A 16197-nucleotide genomic window follows, 5' to 3' on the forward strand; every position below is an offset into this window, starting at 1 on the left:
AAACTTTTCAATCTGTTTTTGACCACCCTATATACTCAGGGTGTTCCGAAACTGTTCCTTCAAGTTAATACAGGAGGTAGAGAACTTCAAAACAAATGGATTTAGTTATGGTACATTTGATCCCTGACGCAGTTTGTAATGCTAGGGACGATCTTCGTAGAAGATAGTTTAGCATGCTAACTACAACAGAAACATCCACAGCAACTGCTCGACTGCGCGTCTATTTCTTTACTTTTTTTTTCATTTTGTTCGATATAGGTCGTTGCGTTTGGTCTAGGAGGACGTCACGAGACAACCTCTCAAGTTGAGCGTTGTTTCCTTTACTCAGTTTTTTTTATTACAGAGAGCAAGCAGCTCTCTGACCAAACACGCTGAGTTACCGTGCCGGATTCACTGGCCTATACGGACGCAGTACGTCGTCGGACTATTGATTGCCGTGTGCGTCCCAGGATTCCTGGCATGTCCACAATTGTACCAGCAGTGACGACAATTCTAGCGATGAGTTCTTCTTCTGTTCCCACAACGGTTTCATACCCCAGCTGTTTCATATGCCGCCAGAGGAAGAAATCTGGACACGTGACGTCACCTTACCTGGGAGGCCACCTCTGTCGATCCATCGATTCCCACAGGTGCCTCTCAGGTGACTTCTCACAGCATGTTGGAATGAGTGGCAGCCATCATACAGGAAGTACATCCTTCGTCTAACATTTAAAAGTACATCCGTCAGCAGTTCTGACCACACATGTTCTATAAAGATTTGATATCTGCGTCCGTTAAGGCGGAATGGAAGAATGTATGGTCCAGTCAACCTAACGTCGAATGACGTTAATGAGCATGAGGTAGAATACCTCGTGAAACCACGTGTGCCAAACATATCAATTGTAGATACTTGAATGTCAGTACACATTCGAAGCCAGCGACACCGACACAACAACTGACATCCCGGAAACTGAGAAAACGTTCCACAACATTACAACCTGACTTCAGAGACCACATGTTCCTTGATGAAATATACTCGTTTTGTAGTTCTCTACCTCCTGTATTGATAGCGCAGTGGTTAGCACACTGGACTCGCATTCGGGAGGGTAACGGTTCAATTCCGAGTCCGGTCAGTCTGACTAAGGTTTTCCGTGATTTCCCTAAACCACTCAAGGAAAATGCCGGGACGCTTCCTTCGAAAGGGCACGGCCGCTTTCTTTCTCCATCTTTCCCTAATCCCAGCATTTCTCCGCCTCTAATGACCTCGATGACGACGGGACGGTAAACACTAACCTCCTCCTCCTCTCCGCTCCTGTATTAATTTGAACGAATAGTTTCGGAAAACTCTGTATATACAGGATGTTTGTTTTAACCTAAGATAACTAATTATCGTACGGAAATAATGTTCTTGCTGAAAAGTTATATTAGTAAAGAGAACATCTGTGTGTGTGGGTGGGATCAACTTTGTATTTTCAGGTGAGAACCTCCACATTTTTATTACATATTCGGATTCTACACCAAAAAATACGTACGGCTTACTCAACCATTGTTTTTTATTCGTGGTAGATTGCGTTGTAATCGAAAAATTTCAAGTGTGCCTGTTTTTACAATTAAGTACCCACACATTTGATTCGAATTTTCATTTGCGATGTAAATATAAATCGTTCTGTTCCAACGGTTGACATTTATGATCAATATTTACTTTAGTGATGCAAATCTGACTGTACAGTACAACATCGTTAGCTGTTTCAATGTCTGGTTAGAAACTAGGAGCAACGACGTGGATGTAATAGTTTTCTTGCCCATCGGGTTGCTTGATATCGTTGAGTCCTCTTGCCTCCCACCAATGGGGTGCTTGATTTCGGCGAGTATCCATAGCAGTTTGTCTGTCACCGTCACTCCATGGATATTTTATCTTATTACAATGGTTGTCGTTTGTATTCCGCCGGTAGCCGCCTAGCGGCCAGAGCGAGAGTTACGGTGCTTGGATAAAAACACACATCGAAATCAGTCATCCTGATGGCGTCCGCCCCCGGTAGCTGAGTGGTCAGCGTGACAGACTGTCAATCCAAAGGGCCCGGGTTCGATTCCCGGCTGGGTCGGAGAGTTTATCCGCTCAGGGCCTGGGTGTTGTGTTGTCCTAATAATCATCATTTCATCCCCATCGACGCGCAGGTCGCCGAAGTGGCGTCAAATCGAAAGATCTGCACCAGGCGAACGGTCTACCCGACGGGAGGCCCTAGCCACACGACATTTCATTTCATCCTGATGGCGAGATACGAGGGCGGCCTCCAAAATCAAGCGTTTAGGATGGTTTGGGGACTCACAACAATATACCCCGTAAGGACCATAAAACTACGTTAACATACAAGTAGGTTATTTGCCAGAAATGTCAACGTCTAGCCTATTATTTGTACCTTACAATCACATTTGCAACACTCAAGGAACGTTTGGACATCAGTATCAACCGTTAGAACACAAAGGTTTACATTTACATCGTAAATGAAATGTAGAAACAAATGTGTCGGCTCTTAATGGCAAAAACAGGCATTCCTGATATCTGTCGATTACAACGCTATCTACCACGAATGGAAAACTGGTTTGAACAGACCGTACATACTTTTTGGCGTAGAATCCGAATATGCAATATATATATGTGGAGTTCCCATTCGGAAATTCAAAGTTGACCCTTCCCACGGAGGAGCGGTGGTTAGAGATGGCCAGCTGTAGCACAGACAAATGGCAAATGGCTCTGAGCACTATGGAACTTAAATTCTAAGGTCATCAGTCCCCTAGAACTTAGAACTACTTAAACCTAACTAACCTAAGGACATCACACACATCCATGCCCAAGGCAGGATTCGAACCTGCGACCGTAGCGGTCGCGTGGTTCCAGACTGTAGCGCCTAAAACCGCTCGGCCACACCGGCCGGCTAGCACAGACAGATGTCATATTTACTAATATTAATTTTTCGAGGAATTTAGTTGCCTCAAGTTAAAATAACCACTCATTATCTCAGAAATGGGGAATGGTACGGTTTGTGGCACACTTTTCACACATACCTAAACTTTTAGTAGCTGTTATCAGAATTCTGTGTGAGCGTGATTTTAGCATGCAGAATATCTAAGGCTCAGTTCCTCCAATGTCATTAACGTGTGCAGTTGTTCCTATGATGCGAGCTAACAGTTCCTGCAGATCCTGCGCCGAGGTCTGGTGGACAGCATCCTTCATAAAGTCCCGAAGAAAAATCTAATTAGATTATGTCGGGAGACCTTGGGGGCCCGGAAATGGATCCTACTCTGCCACTCCAGCGACCTTGAATTAAGTTGTCCAAAGCTTTCCTGAGGATCAAGGATCAGTGAGAAGGGGCACCATCCTGCTGCAGTACGACTTCAAGTTGCAGTTTTTCGACCTGTCGAAATGCAAACTGTTACAACATGTCCAGATAAGCAGTCGAAGCTATTGACGCGTCTGCAAAGAAAACGGCCCCACTGTGCGGTCATGAAACAAACTACACCACATATGTACCTTTGGACTGTCGCGCACAATTTCTACGCTTAAGTTGACTTCCCGGAGCCCGAGACCCTCACACTGTGTCGGTTTACCTTCCCAGAACATGGAAGCAAACTGCGGCAGTGAACATCACTTCTTTCAGACAGCGTGGGTCGTCATCGACGCGACTCAGAATCTCAATTGCATATGCTTGCATATCTCTTGCCCAACGTAAAGTCCCGAGCGACTGGAAAAAAGCGCAGGTGACGCCTGTATATAAGAAGGGTAGAAGGACGGATCCTCAAAATTACAGACCAATATCCTTAACATCGGTTTGTTGCAGGATTCTCTAACATATTCTCAGTTCGAATATAATGAATTTCCTTGAGACAGAGAAGTTGCTCTGCACGCATCAGCACGGCTTTAGAAAGCATCGCTCCAGCGAAACGCAACTCGCCCTTTTTTCACATGATATCTTGCGAACCATGGATGAAGGGTGTCAGACGGATACCATATTCCTTGACTTCCGGAAAGCGTTTGACTCGGTGCCCCACTGCAGACCCCTAACTAAGATACGAGCCTATGGGATTGGTTCCCAAGTATGTGAGTGGCTCGAAGACATCTTAAGCAATAGAACCCAGTACGTTGTCCTCGATGGTGAGTGTTCATCGGAGGTGAGGGTATCATCTGGAGTGCCCCAGAGAAGTATGGTAAGTCCGCTGTTGTTTTCTATCGACATAAACCATCTTTTGGATAGGGTGGATAGCAATGTGCGGCTGTTTGCTGATGATGCTGTGGTGTACGGGAAGGTGTCGTCGTTGAGTGACTGTAGGAGGATACAAGATGACTTGGACAGATTTGTGATTGGTGTAAAGAATGGCAGCTAACTCTAAATATAGATAAATGTAAATTAATGTAGATGAATAGGAAAAAGATTCCTGTAATGTTTGAATACTCCATTAGTAGTATAGCGCTTGACACAGTCACGTCGATTAAATATTTGGGCGTAACATTGCAGAGCGATATGAAGTGGGACAAGCATGTAATGGCAGTTGTGGGGAAGGCGGATAGTCGTCTTCGGTTCATTGGTAGAATTTTGGGAAGATGTGGTTCATCTGAAAAGGAAACCGCTTATAAAACACTAATACGACCTATTCTTGAGTACTGCTGGAGCGTTTGGATCCCTATCAGGTCGGATTGAGGGAGGACATAGAAGCAATTCAGAGGCGGGCTGCTAGATTTGTTACTGGTAGGTTTGATCATTACGCGAGTGTTACGGAAAAGCTTCGGGAACTCGTGTGGGAGTCTCTAGAGGAAAGTAGGCGTTCATTTCGAGAATCGCTTCTGAGGAAATTTAGAGGGACAGCATTTGAGGCTGACTGCAGTACAAATTTACTGCCGCCAACTTACATTTCGCGGAAAGACCACAAAGATAAGATAAGAGAGATTAGGGCTCGTACAGAGACATATAGGCAGTCATTTTTCCCTCGTTCTGTTTGGGAGTGGAACAGGGAGAGAAGATGCTAGTTGTGGTACGAGGTACCCTCCGCCAGGCACCGTATGGTGGATTGCGGAATATGTATGTACATGCAGATGTAGATGCCTTGCTCTTTGGCCTGAATCAGGCTGAAGCGCTTGTGCGAAGCCTGTCTCTTGTGTAGCCACCGTGATTGGTGGTAACTGAAACTGTCGAGACGCTTAACGGATTTATTTGGCTGAGCTCTGGATAAAAGACTGTTGTAACCATTCTACATCTGCATCACTCGTGCTCAACGCTCAGAAATCGTCCTGTGCATGACGCTTCCGGGTTCCTTAAACTTCGTGCACCTCGCTGTTTTCTGACGTTTTTACGCTGTACACGCCAATGACCGCCTGTCCAATGGGGCATAAAACGCTATTCATCTGAAAAGGCCGCCTATCGCCACTGAGCGGACGTCAAATTGCGATGTTGAGCGCAAATTCCAGCCTCCGTCGCTGAGAAACAGCAGCCAGCATGGGTACATGAATGAGGCGCCTGCTGTGGAGGCCCACTTTGTCCCGCACGGTATACTTTAACATCGGAAGTAAGCAACAAGTTTACAGACTTAGCAGTTTCGGAAATTCTTCCATCCTTGACTCGAAAGTCAATGATAGTGCCCTTTTGGATGTCAGATAAATCGCCGCTGCGTTGCCGCATAAAGACGACTGCACTGTTTGTGCGCCCCCCCCCCCCCTCCCGCCCCCCACACCCCCACAACACTGCTAGTGCTACCAACTGCAATTTGTGAGTGGTTATTGCACGTTTACGTTGAACGTAGGTGGTGATGACATTAATGTGACTGGTCCGTGTAGTTCTCTAAAGGTTTCCGATGTATATGATGCAATTTGATAACATTGAGTATAGATTTAAGTGTCAGGAAGTCGTTTCTGAAAGTATTTGTATGGAGCGTAGCCATGTATGGAAGTGAAACATGGACGATAACTAGTTTGGACAAGAAGAGAATAGAAGCTTTCGAAATGTGCTGCTACAGAAGAATGCTGAAGATTAGATGGGTAGATCACATAACTAATGAGGAGGTATTGAACAGGATTGGGTAGAAGAGAATTTTGTGGCACAACTTGACTAGAAGAAGGGATCGATTGGTAGGACATGTTCTGAGGCATCAAGGGATCACCAATTTAGTATTGGAGGGCAGTGTGGAAGGTAAACATCGTAGAGGGAGACCAAGAGATGAATACACTAAAAAGATTCAGAAGGATGTAGGTTGCAGTAAGAACTGGGTGATGAAGAAGCTTGCACAGGACAGAGTAGCATGGAGAGCTGCATCAAACCAGTCTCAGGACTGAAGACCACAACAACAATGATGCAATTCTCAAACACTGTTAATTTGTTAATCTTTGTATGAAATATAATATTGTTTCCGCGGACGCACCTAAATATAAAGCTATTTCTAAAAATTTCTGCTTCTACTCAATTTTTCTTTAAGTAACTAAAGAAGGAAGATTGGTATTTCACGTCACGTTGGTGACAAAAGCATTAATGACGGAGCACAAACTCGGACTGAACAGGGGCGGGGAAGAAAAATCGGTAGTGTCTTTTCCAAGGGAACCATCCTAGCATTCGCCTTATGCGACTTAGGGAAACCAGAGAGAATGCAAGTGACGATGACAAGATGGGGAATTGAACCCTGGTCTTTCCGCAAGCGAGTCCAGTGTCTTACCATTGCGCCACTTTACAGCAACTCTAGCATTCGCCTTAAGCGATTTACGGTGACCACTGAAAACCTAAATTCGGATTATAACTGAAATACGGTCTTTCCGAAAGCAAGTCCAGTGTCTTAGCACAGTGCCACTTCACACGGTAGTTTTCGTGAAAGGGCGCATCGAAGCATGTACTGCGCCAGCTTGACTTCGATACGGAAATCGCGTGTCCATTTGTTTGAGCGTGGGAGTCTCGAGGCATGCAGAGTAGGCTTTACATAACTTCAAACAGTCCAGTCGTGGGAATACTGGTGGCATTCAGAAGCAGGATCGGTGGAGGGGGCAGAACTGAAATACGAGGATTGGAGGTGGTGAGCGCCGAGTTTATTGCTCAGATTGTGCAAAGATACGTAAACAAATGGTAGCTCAGCTGTGATCATGAACGTAGATATGTTGGTTGAAGACCATACATCGGCAGAAGGGAAGGATATCATCGAGAATTACATTAAGGATTCGCGCTTAAACAAGAATCAGCTAGGTGAGTAAAACAGATTTTGTGAAGTCTTGCTGGCTATGATGACCCATTCCACAGAGAAAGGAAACAGGAAACAGTTATATTTCCACAACTTCTGATGTACTACCGTTACAATAAAAGAATCAACAAAGCGTAAAGATGTCCAATTTTACCCATAATGCGTGGTATTTTCTATGTCGAAATTAAAAGAGGTTTATAGATATAGCAGTTTCTTGCTTTTTCGTGTGACTGACTGAATATTTAGGTACAGCAAGCCGGAGTAGATAAGGTCTTGGACCGGCTACTGAATATTTGAGAGCTTCTTCAAGACTTCCTTACACAGTCTATGACACAAATGAGCTCTTTAACTATAAATGATTCCCAGTCCAATAAGATGGTCGAAGCCAAACCTCACATCAGAAAATCTAAGTTTTTGAAAATTCACCAGTGGCAGGTAGTCTGCGTGTTAGTGAAGCTACAGTATTTTTAAAAAGGCGGAAGATATCACAGACAAGAAAATAGGCTAGAGTTCGCAGCGTCTAGGGAGCGCATAATTGCATCGCGTTCCACTGGAAAACCGTTAATCATTCAAAATCGTTACGATACAGGTGTTGGATCCAGTACGGTTAGCACTGGCGTATTCGAATTACAACGTCCAGGTTGTCACATACAGATCATGATATACTGAGTGACTGAAGTGTAGAGAGTAGTATTACTTCATTACAAAAGCCATGTAAGTAAGATGCAGAAACTGCGGATATTAACAATAGCAACAATTTGTTCGATTGACCTTGCTTATATTTTAGCGTGGGATTGTTATAGGGCAGCTTTATCTTGCCCGGTTGTGAACTGATAATTACGAGCACTGCTTGACAAGGGATTACGAAATATGGGCTCCAGTTGCTTCCCTGACATTTCTGTTCACACCTACGTCAAAAATTTCTGCATAGATCAAATATTACCAAGACAATGCGCCAACAACATTTCTCTTAGTTTTACGTCGAAGTGAATGCAGAGGCATTCCTTTCCATTGTCTCTCCACGCCGAACAATTTCATACCTGGATTTTTGCCCCTCGTTTATAAGCTACAGGTGAAACTGGCTCGTTTGAGTGACAGATAATTTAAGTTGCTGAGTGTATTTCGTCGCTAAGAGTTAAAGTCTTGCAGCTTAGCAATTAAACTTCGTGTTTAGGAGCGCTGTATCAGTAAAAGGGCATGAAATGTGGCGTAGGTCCTGGAACTATTTCTTACGTCATTAAAAATACATAAAATATATTTTAAGACTCTTTGCTTTGCAGATTTCAGCAACGTATAAATGCAAATATCGTCTTTCCAGAGCCCTTTCCTTTATTGAAGTCGTTGATACTTTCTCAGATGATCAATAGCGTAGTGCATCTCCATGTGCGTAGGATCTCGGATGCCTGTTTTTGTCTTATTGTGAAGAAATGTGAGGAATATTCTTTTTAATTAATGAAGTTTTATATTTTTAGAAATATATTGCAAAGTAAATGTTTTTCGTTGATTCCGCTTCTACAGCGGCTTATATGCTCCTATTTTTGTCTATGTATTCGTCCTTCGTTTCCTTACTGAGAGACAGTCCCGAAGAGCACCTACGATCTACGAGGAGTGCAGTCTCTCTGTTTTTCGCGTGTTCTTCATGTTTTTATATGCTTGTAAAATGCGGGTTACAAGAGGAAGTATAAGCTTCTCTACACAGCTTAGAAATTTGTACCTAATATCACATGGAGACACTCGACCTGTGAAATCCCAATAGTCATTCGTATTAGCGTATTCAAACAAGGCATGGAGCTAGATTTCACTTTCACAGGGTAAATACTTATACCGACCGAATGGTTACTATACGGAATTTTCATGAAAGTTAGCTCATCATGGAATGGTCCACGAGTGATTTATCGAACATATTTGTTTCGTGGTTTCACATTTAATGCGTATCAGAAAGTATAGTATAAACCACCTTCTCTACTTCTTTATCAACTACTTTTGAAGCACATATTACCTTTACAAAAGATTGGAATGATTAATTCTGATACAAATGAATACTGGCAGCATTCATAATAAGGCACAATTTCTAGACATCTTCACTTTACCTGCAGGTGTGCTACATGCGGAAAACCTACGTGTGTTTGTAATTTAAACCTCTCCTCTTTTCCCAGAACGTGTGACATACAAGTTACAACTTGTCAACTACATACATTTTATCATAATATATTTAGAGTATCTTAAACGAAACTCATTGTGCGACCAAATGAAAAGGAAAATTGTGAATACTGTAGCTGTAGTCACCAAAGCTGTTGAAATCAGATACTTACAGATTTAATGAATGTATAGGAAAATGTTTCACGAGCCGATACCGCACAAATGAATGTTGTGACATGAAAGTTCGCACCTCTTCCATCTTCAGTGCTAGTCATTTTTTAATGCAGCTACACCATTTTAATATTATTCGAGAACTCGCAAGCAAGCTGTGTGGTTATATGACCCTTGCTTGGCTTGGAATGAAACTTATTACAAAAAGTTCAGAGAAAATGCTAAATGCGGAGACCAAAATTGGCAGCACACCACACGTACTCCTACTAAATTATGTAAACGTAGTATAATGTAGCGGAAACAGAAACTTGCTGGTAGTCTTCGCCTTCATTTTCCTCCTGCCAACCTTTTTTGTGAAACTTTTCGCTGCAAACCATTGTCCAGATCCTCCATGAGATTACTGACCAATAGTATATTAATCAAAGTATATAAAATCTTGTAGTACATGTTTCAGAAACAGTTGACGAGCTAATTTAATACTTATAACATGCACGATAAATATCAACCGCCGGCCAGAGTGGCCGAGCGGTTCTAGGCGCTTCAGTCTGAAACCGCGCGACCGCTACGGTAACAGGTTCGAATCCTTCCTCGGGCATGGATGTGAGTGATGTCCTTTGGTTAGTTAGATTTAAGTAGTTCTAAGTTCTAGGGGACTGATGACCTCCGCTGTTAAGTCCCATAGTGCTCAGAGCCATTTTAACCATTTTTGAAATATCAACCAGGCGTCTGAAAACACATCAGCACAGAAAATAAATTAATTAAAATGACTACTGACATTAAACAAGACATGTACAGAAGTGAAGTGACCACTTTAACACTGCTTGATTACAGTATTGCATTTGGTGTTGTCGATTCCGATGTATTACTTCTGATAATAAATCTGCTTATCAATGCTGTAATGCGGTTTGGCAGCTACCTTAAAAATAGATATCAGTGAGGAGCATCAGGATTGGAGAAGTCATTAGGGGAATATGTGGGCTCAGGAGTGCCCAAGGCTTCAGTCCTAAGTCCGTTGCATTGCGCCCTGAATAACAATGAGATTTCAGCTGCATTACATCCTCGTAAAAATTGCCTGTTTACTGACGATAACTGGTTGTATCGAAGTGGCAGCACCACGAGCCCCACGAACAGCGTTTGTGCCGTACCAGGCATTATGTGTGACGTTTTATCATTATTACGATGGGCAACAAAATCTCGGTCTAACACTAAATCCTAAGACGTTACAGGTTATCTTAATATCGCACCACAGGTTGTCCAGTGAATATTACTGTTAAACATTTCCTCCCATATTTATTCAGGATGTTATTTTGTTGTTGTTTGTTGTGGTCTTCAGTCCTGAGACTGGTTTGATGCAGCTCTCCATGCTACTCTATCCTGTGCAAGTTTCTTCATCTCCCAGTACCTACTGCAACCTACATCTTTCTGAATCTGCTCAGTGTATTCATCTCTTGGTCTCCCTCTACGATTTTTACCCTCCACGCTGCCCTCCAATGGCAAATTTGTGATCCCTTGATGCCTCCGAACATGTCGTACCAACTGGTCCCTTCTTCTTGTCAAGTTGTGCCACAAACTCCTCTTCTCCCCAATTCTATTCAATACCTCATCATTAGTTATGTGATCTACCCAACTAATCTTCAGCATTCTTCTGTAGCACCACATTTCGAAAGCTTCTATTCTCTTCTTGGCCAAACTATTTATCGTCCATGTTTCACTTGCATACATGGCTACACTCCATACAAATACTTTCAGAAACGATTTCCTGACACTTAAATCTACACTCGATGTTAACAAATTTCTCTTCTTCAGAAACGATTTCCTTGCCATTGCCAGTCTGCATTTTATATCTTCTATACTTCGACCATCATCAGTTATTTTGATCCCCAAATAGCAAAACTCCTTTACTACTTTAAGTGTGCCATTTCCTAATCTAATTCCCTCAGCATCACCCGACTTAATTCGGCTACATTCCTTTATCCTCGTTTTGGTTTTGTTGATGTTCATCTTATTTCCTCCTTTCAAGACACTGTCCATTCTATTCAACTGCTCTTCCAAGTCCTTTGCTGTCTCTGATAGAATTACAATGTCATCGGCGAACCTCAAAGTTTTTATTTCTTCTCCATGGATTTTAATACCTACTCCGAATTTTTCTTTTGTTTCCTTTACTGCTTGTTCAATATACAGATTGAATAACATCGGGGATAGGCTACAACCCTGTATCACTCCCTTCCCAACCACTGCTTCCCTTTCGTGCCCCTCGCCTCTTATAACTGCCATCTGGTTTCTGTACAAATTGTAAATAGCCTTTCGCTCCCTTTATTTTACCCCTGCCACCTTTGTAATTTGAAAGAGAGTATTCCAGTCAACATTGTCAAAAGCTTTCTCTAAGTCTACAAATGCTATAAACGTAGGTTTGCCTTTCCTTAGTCTTTCTTCTAAGATAAGTCGTAGGGTCAGTATTGCCTCACGTGTTCCAATATTTCTACGGAATCCAAACTGATCTACCCCGAGGTCGGCTTCTACCAGTTTTTCCATTCGTCTGTAAAGAATTCGTGTTAGTATTTTGCACCTGTGACTTATTAAACTGATAGTTCGGTAATTTTCACATCTGTCAATACCTGCTTTCTTTGAGATTTGAATTATTATATTCTTCTTGAAGTCTGAGAGTATTTCGCCTGTATCATACATCTTGCTCACCAGATGGTAGAGTTTTGTCAGGACTGGCTCTCCCAAGGCCGTCAGTAGTTCTAATGGAATGTTGTCTACTCCCGGGGCCTTGTTTCGACTCAGGTCTTTCAGTGCTCTGTCAAACTCTTCACGCAGTATCGTATCTCCCATTTCATCTTCATCTACATCCTCTTCCATTTCCTAATATTGTCCTCAAGTGCATCACCCTTGTATAGACCCTCTATATACTTCTTCCCCCTTTCTGCTTTCCCTTCGTTGTTCAGAACTGGGTTTCCATCTGAGCTCTTTATTTTCCTACAAGTGGTTCTCTTCTCTCCAGAGGTCTCTTTAATTTTCCTGTAGGCAGTATCTATCTTACCCCTTGTGAGATAAGCCTCTACATCCTTACATTTGTCCTCTAGCCATACAGGATATACAGTGGAAAATCTCATTACAATCTTGGATGAGCTTCTAAACTGGGAAGAACAAATTGTAACAGCAGCTCAGTCCTGTTTAAATGCAACTTGAAAAGTAAATTTAGAAATTTGTGGTAAGTTCCTATGGGACCAAACTGCTAAAGTCAGCGGTCCATAGGCTTACACACTACTTAATCTTACTTAAACTAACTTACACTAAGGACACCGCACACACCCATACCCGAGGGAGAACTCGAACCTCCGATGGGGGTAGTCGCGCGAGCCGTGGCAAGGCGCCAGAGACCACACGGCTACCCCGCGCGGCAACTCGAAAAGTTAAAAAAATAGTTCCACCTAACAAAAAACTAAATTTAGTCCAGTCATTAGATGTGTCGAGTCTATACCTCTGTGATGTATCTCAACACGGTACTGTCAAGAAAACTCAAGAGACCTCGAGGTAGCCACGAATGATGGCGTAAGATGTGTGTCTAACACTGGGTTGTTTGATCACAAAATCCTTCCTGTCTTCAGATAGGATGGGTGCGGTCGGATAAGTAGCTTGATTTTCACGCACTCTGTTTCTCACTTTCGTTTCTTAGTGTGTGGTGTTCTGAGTTTTCCTGTGATAATTCCATAACTTCAATGCAAAATTTGATATGTCCAGCATCCTAGATATGCCTTTGCGTAAAACTAAATCTTTCTCATCATTGTCCATTTCAGCCATATGACTCTAGAATAAACTAACCAGTAACGTGCGTCTGTTAAATACAGCACTGCGTTCAAGAATAGATTAAAGTTTTCCTTGTTATCATCGGTTACAGGTTTCCACTCGGTGCACCCGACCTTTCCGCATTTTCTCCAGCAGCGAAACAGTTCTTCTGTCACATTGTCGTACCTATTCTTGTCTACTGCTGTTTTTTCTTGCGCTACTTGTAATAATTGTACCCTGTTTCTTCTAGTTCCTCTCCTGATCAACCAACTTCTTATACATATAAGATTCCGTCTGTGTGCTGCCATGAGTTTCTGCTAATATGTCATTGCTACCATCCGACAGAAACGTTGTGTTTGTGAGAAAATTACGTAAAGCAATGTTAATAAGATTGACATTATTGTAATGCTTATACATACTTCTTAATTATTATTATAATTATTAACGGTATTGTCGCTTAAAGAGAGCTCTAAAACAAAATCAATTTTCATTCCATTTTTTCTGTTTCTTTGTTCTTTCTTCCCAGAAACCTCTCGTATATTCACTGTCATCCTTCTTCCTCTTTCCTGTCGACTTCTTTCCTGTTCTTTTTTGTCTCTTCGGGCGTTTACTCAAATTTCTGTTTTCTGACTTTTTCTCTGTGTTTTTTTTCTAAATTGTCATTTCTTCTGAAGAGATATTTAATTTATAGGGATTTTCCATTATTTCCATTACCCAGTTGGTCTTCAGTGTATTAGTAGCCACTATGTTAAAATCTTCTTGGTCAGTTTGTCTTCGTTCATTCTTTGTGTGTATCCGTAGAGCTTTTCCCTTTTTTCCTGTTGTTCGTAATCGTCTCTGTCTGTTCGTACAGTTCTATTGTCGGTCTACCCATACCTCCTCTTTCTAAATTGGCGAGTACATTTTTGTCAGTATTTTCCTATCTTCTTTATTTTCTTTCTTCCCTTTGATTGCTGTTGTTTCTGACCTGTGATAAGAGTACTGAATTTTAATATCTTAATTTGTCATTGATTGAGATATTCTTTTGTCGTAGTGCTTCCATGATAGTTTTTGTCTTGTGTCTCTCCATCTTTACCCCACTGACTCCTTTGTCCCATGATCTGATTATTTTCTCTAAAATTGAGTTAAATAAAATGGATGACAGGCAAGATCCCGGTCCCTCCCTATCTTGATTTCTGATGGTTGCCAGATCTCTCCGACGAATATTACTTGGGATGTACCATTTGTCAACGTTTCTAGCTTTCTGGTCTCGTCCACCTTCTTCTCTTACAGTGCGCTGAAGAGTGTTTGTTTATGAAGGTGTAGGCCGTCTTGAAGTTGACGAATGTTATTGAGGTGTTCCTGGACTTTCTCGTTGTTAATAGCGTTCTCAGGTAACAGATTTGTTCACTGGATGATTTTCCCTTCTTGAACTCTCTTTGGTATCCTCCTACCTATCTGCAACTCTAGCAGATTTAACAGGGCTTTTGATAGAATTTCGAATGTGGTAAGTTGTAGTGTAATACATCCGTTGTTATTACGATCAGTTTTCTCTCATTTCTTATGGTAGGGGTGTTCATTATTATTATTATTATTATTATTATTATTATTGTATACAGCTCCGTACTATGGGCGTGTTAACTCTACAGTGATCGAAGGTTAGGTGAAGCAGAATACCTGACGGCCCTATACTTCCTTCTTAACAAAAATGCTTGAATAAGTAAGCAACAAGTGCGATATCATTATACTCTCTTCCTAAGACAACTGAATTACATTTCAAAGCACCATTACCATTGTAAAGAAAAATCGTAACTGCTGTAATATCCCAACGGAAAAAACATGTACTCGCACCTTAGTCTACTGAAACTAGATGAACTCGTCAAGCGATTCTGAATATTTGAGATTAGTGACTTTGCGTAAATATTTGTGAATGAAGAGAGCGCAGTCAAGTTGAGCTCTAACGGGCTTGGACGGGAGCGAAGAATACGCTAACCTAAGAAACCTTTGGCTCGTTGAAGCATAGTGTTTGTGAACTGATTGACACGCCGCTCCAATCAGCACAGCAAGAAATACCTAGAAATACATGAACACTACGTTTTGATGTTTATGATTTCTTATTAGTGGCATATTTCTTCAGTGTTAAATTATTTGAGTAGTGCTAAGATTCAGCTTTCTTAAAATGTGAGATCTGGCTTAAAATCTGTTCTGCTCTTTAAGTCACACGAACGAAAAACTTCAAATGTTGATCTGTAATACGACGTACACTATACAGCGCATGATGAACGGCAATTCTTACTGTTTTCGCACCATTCCTATTCCCTTAGCAAATGATGACTACACTGTGGATATAAACTTGGAGACAATATTATGGAGAGGAAAGAGGAAATAAATGAAGATGACATGGGATATAGATTATGATACTGCAAAGAGAGTTTGATAAATCACTGAGATACCCCAATCGAAACCAGGCCCCTCGGTATCGGATACTCCAGTAGAACTATTGATATGCTTGGGACAGCCAGCAATGACGAAACTATTCTATGTGGTATGCAATACGTGTGAGACCGCCAAAATACCCTCAGATTTAAAGAAGAACGTAATAATAAAAATTCCAAGGAAGGCAATTACTGACAGGTGTGAATTTTACCCATGTATCAGTTTAGTAGATCATGGCTGCAAAATGCTGATACAAATTATTAACAGAAGAATGGAAAAACTGGTAGAGGCCGACCCCGGGGAAGATCAGTTTGGGTTTTGAAGAAATGTGGGGACGTGCGAGACTATACAGTCCATGCTCCATATTTTAGAATATAGGATGAAGAAAGGCAAATATATGTCTATAGCTTTTGTAGATTTAGAGAAAGTTTTTGCCAATGTTGAGTGGAACACATTCCTTGAAATTCTGAACGTAGCAAGGATAAAACACAAGGAGAT

General features: G+C 41.8%; 1 protein-coding gene across 1 annotated transcript in view; it reads left to right on the forward strand.

The window, feature by feature from the left end:
* The first annotated feature begins 7047 nt into the window (after positions 1-7047).
* LOC126470040 (acyl-CoA synthetase short-chain family member 3, mitochondrial) overlaps positions 7048-16197 on the forward strand; it is a 324267-nt gene continuing 315117 nt past the window's right edge. The window contains exon 1 of the mRNA XM_050097536.1: positions 7048-7190. Coding sequence (XP_049953493.1) covers positions 7091-7190 — 100 coding nt within the window. The 5' untranslated portion in view covers positions 7048-7090. The remainder of the gene's footprint in view (positions 7191-16197) is intronic.

The sequence above is a fragment of the Schistocerca serialis genome, chromosome 3 (assembly GCF_023864345.2).
Source record: "Schistocerca serialis cubense isolate TAMUIC-IGC-003099 chromosome 3, iqSchSeri2.2, whole genome shotgun sequence".
NCBI classification, from domain to species: Eukaryota; Metazoa; Arthropoda; class Insecta; order Orthoptera; family Acrididae; genus Schistocerca; species Schistocerca serialis.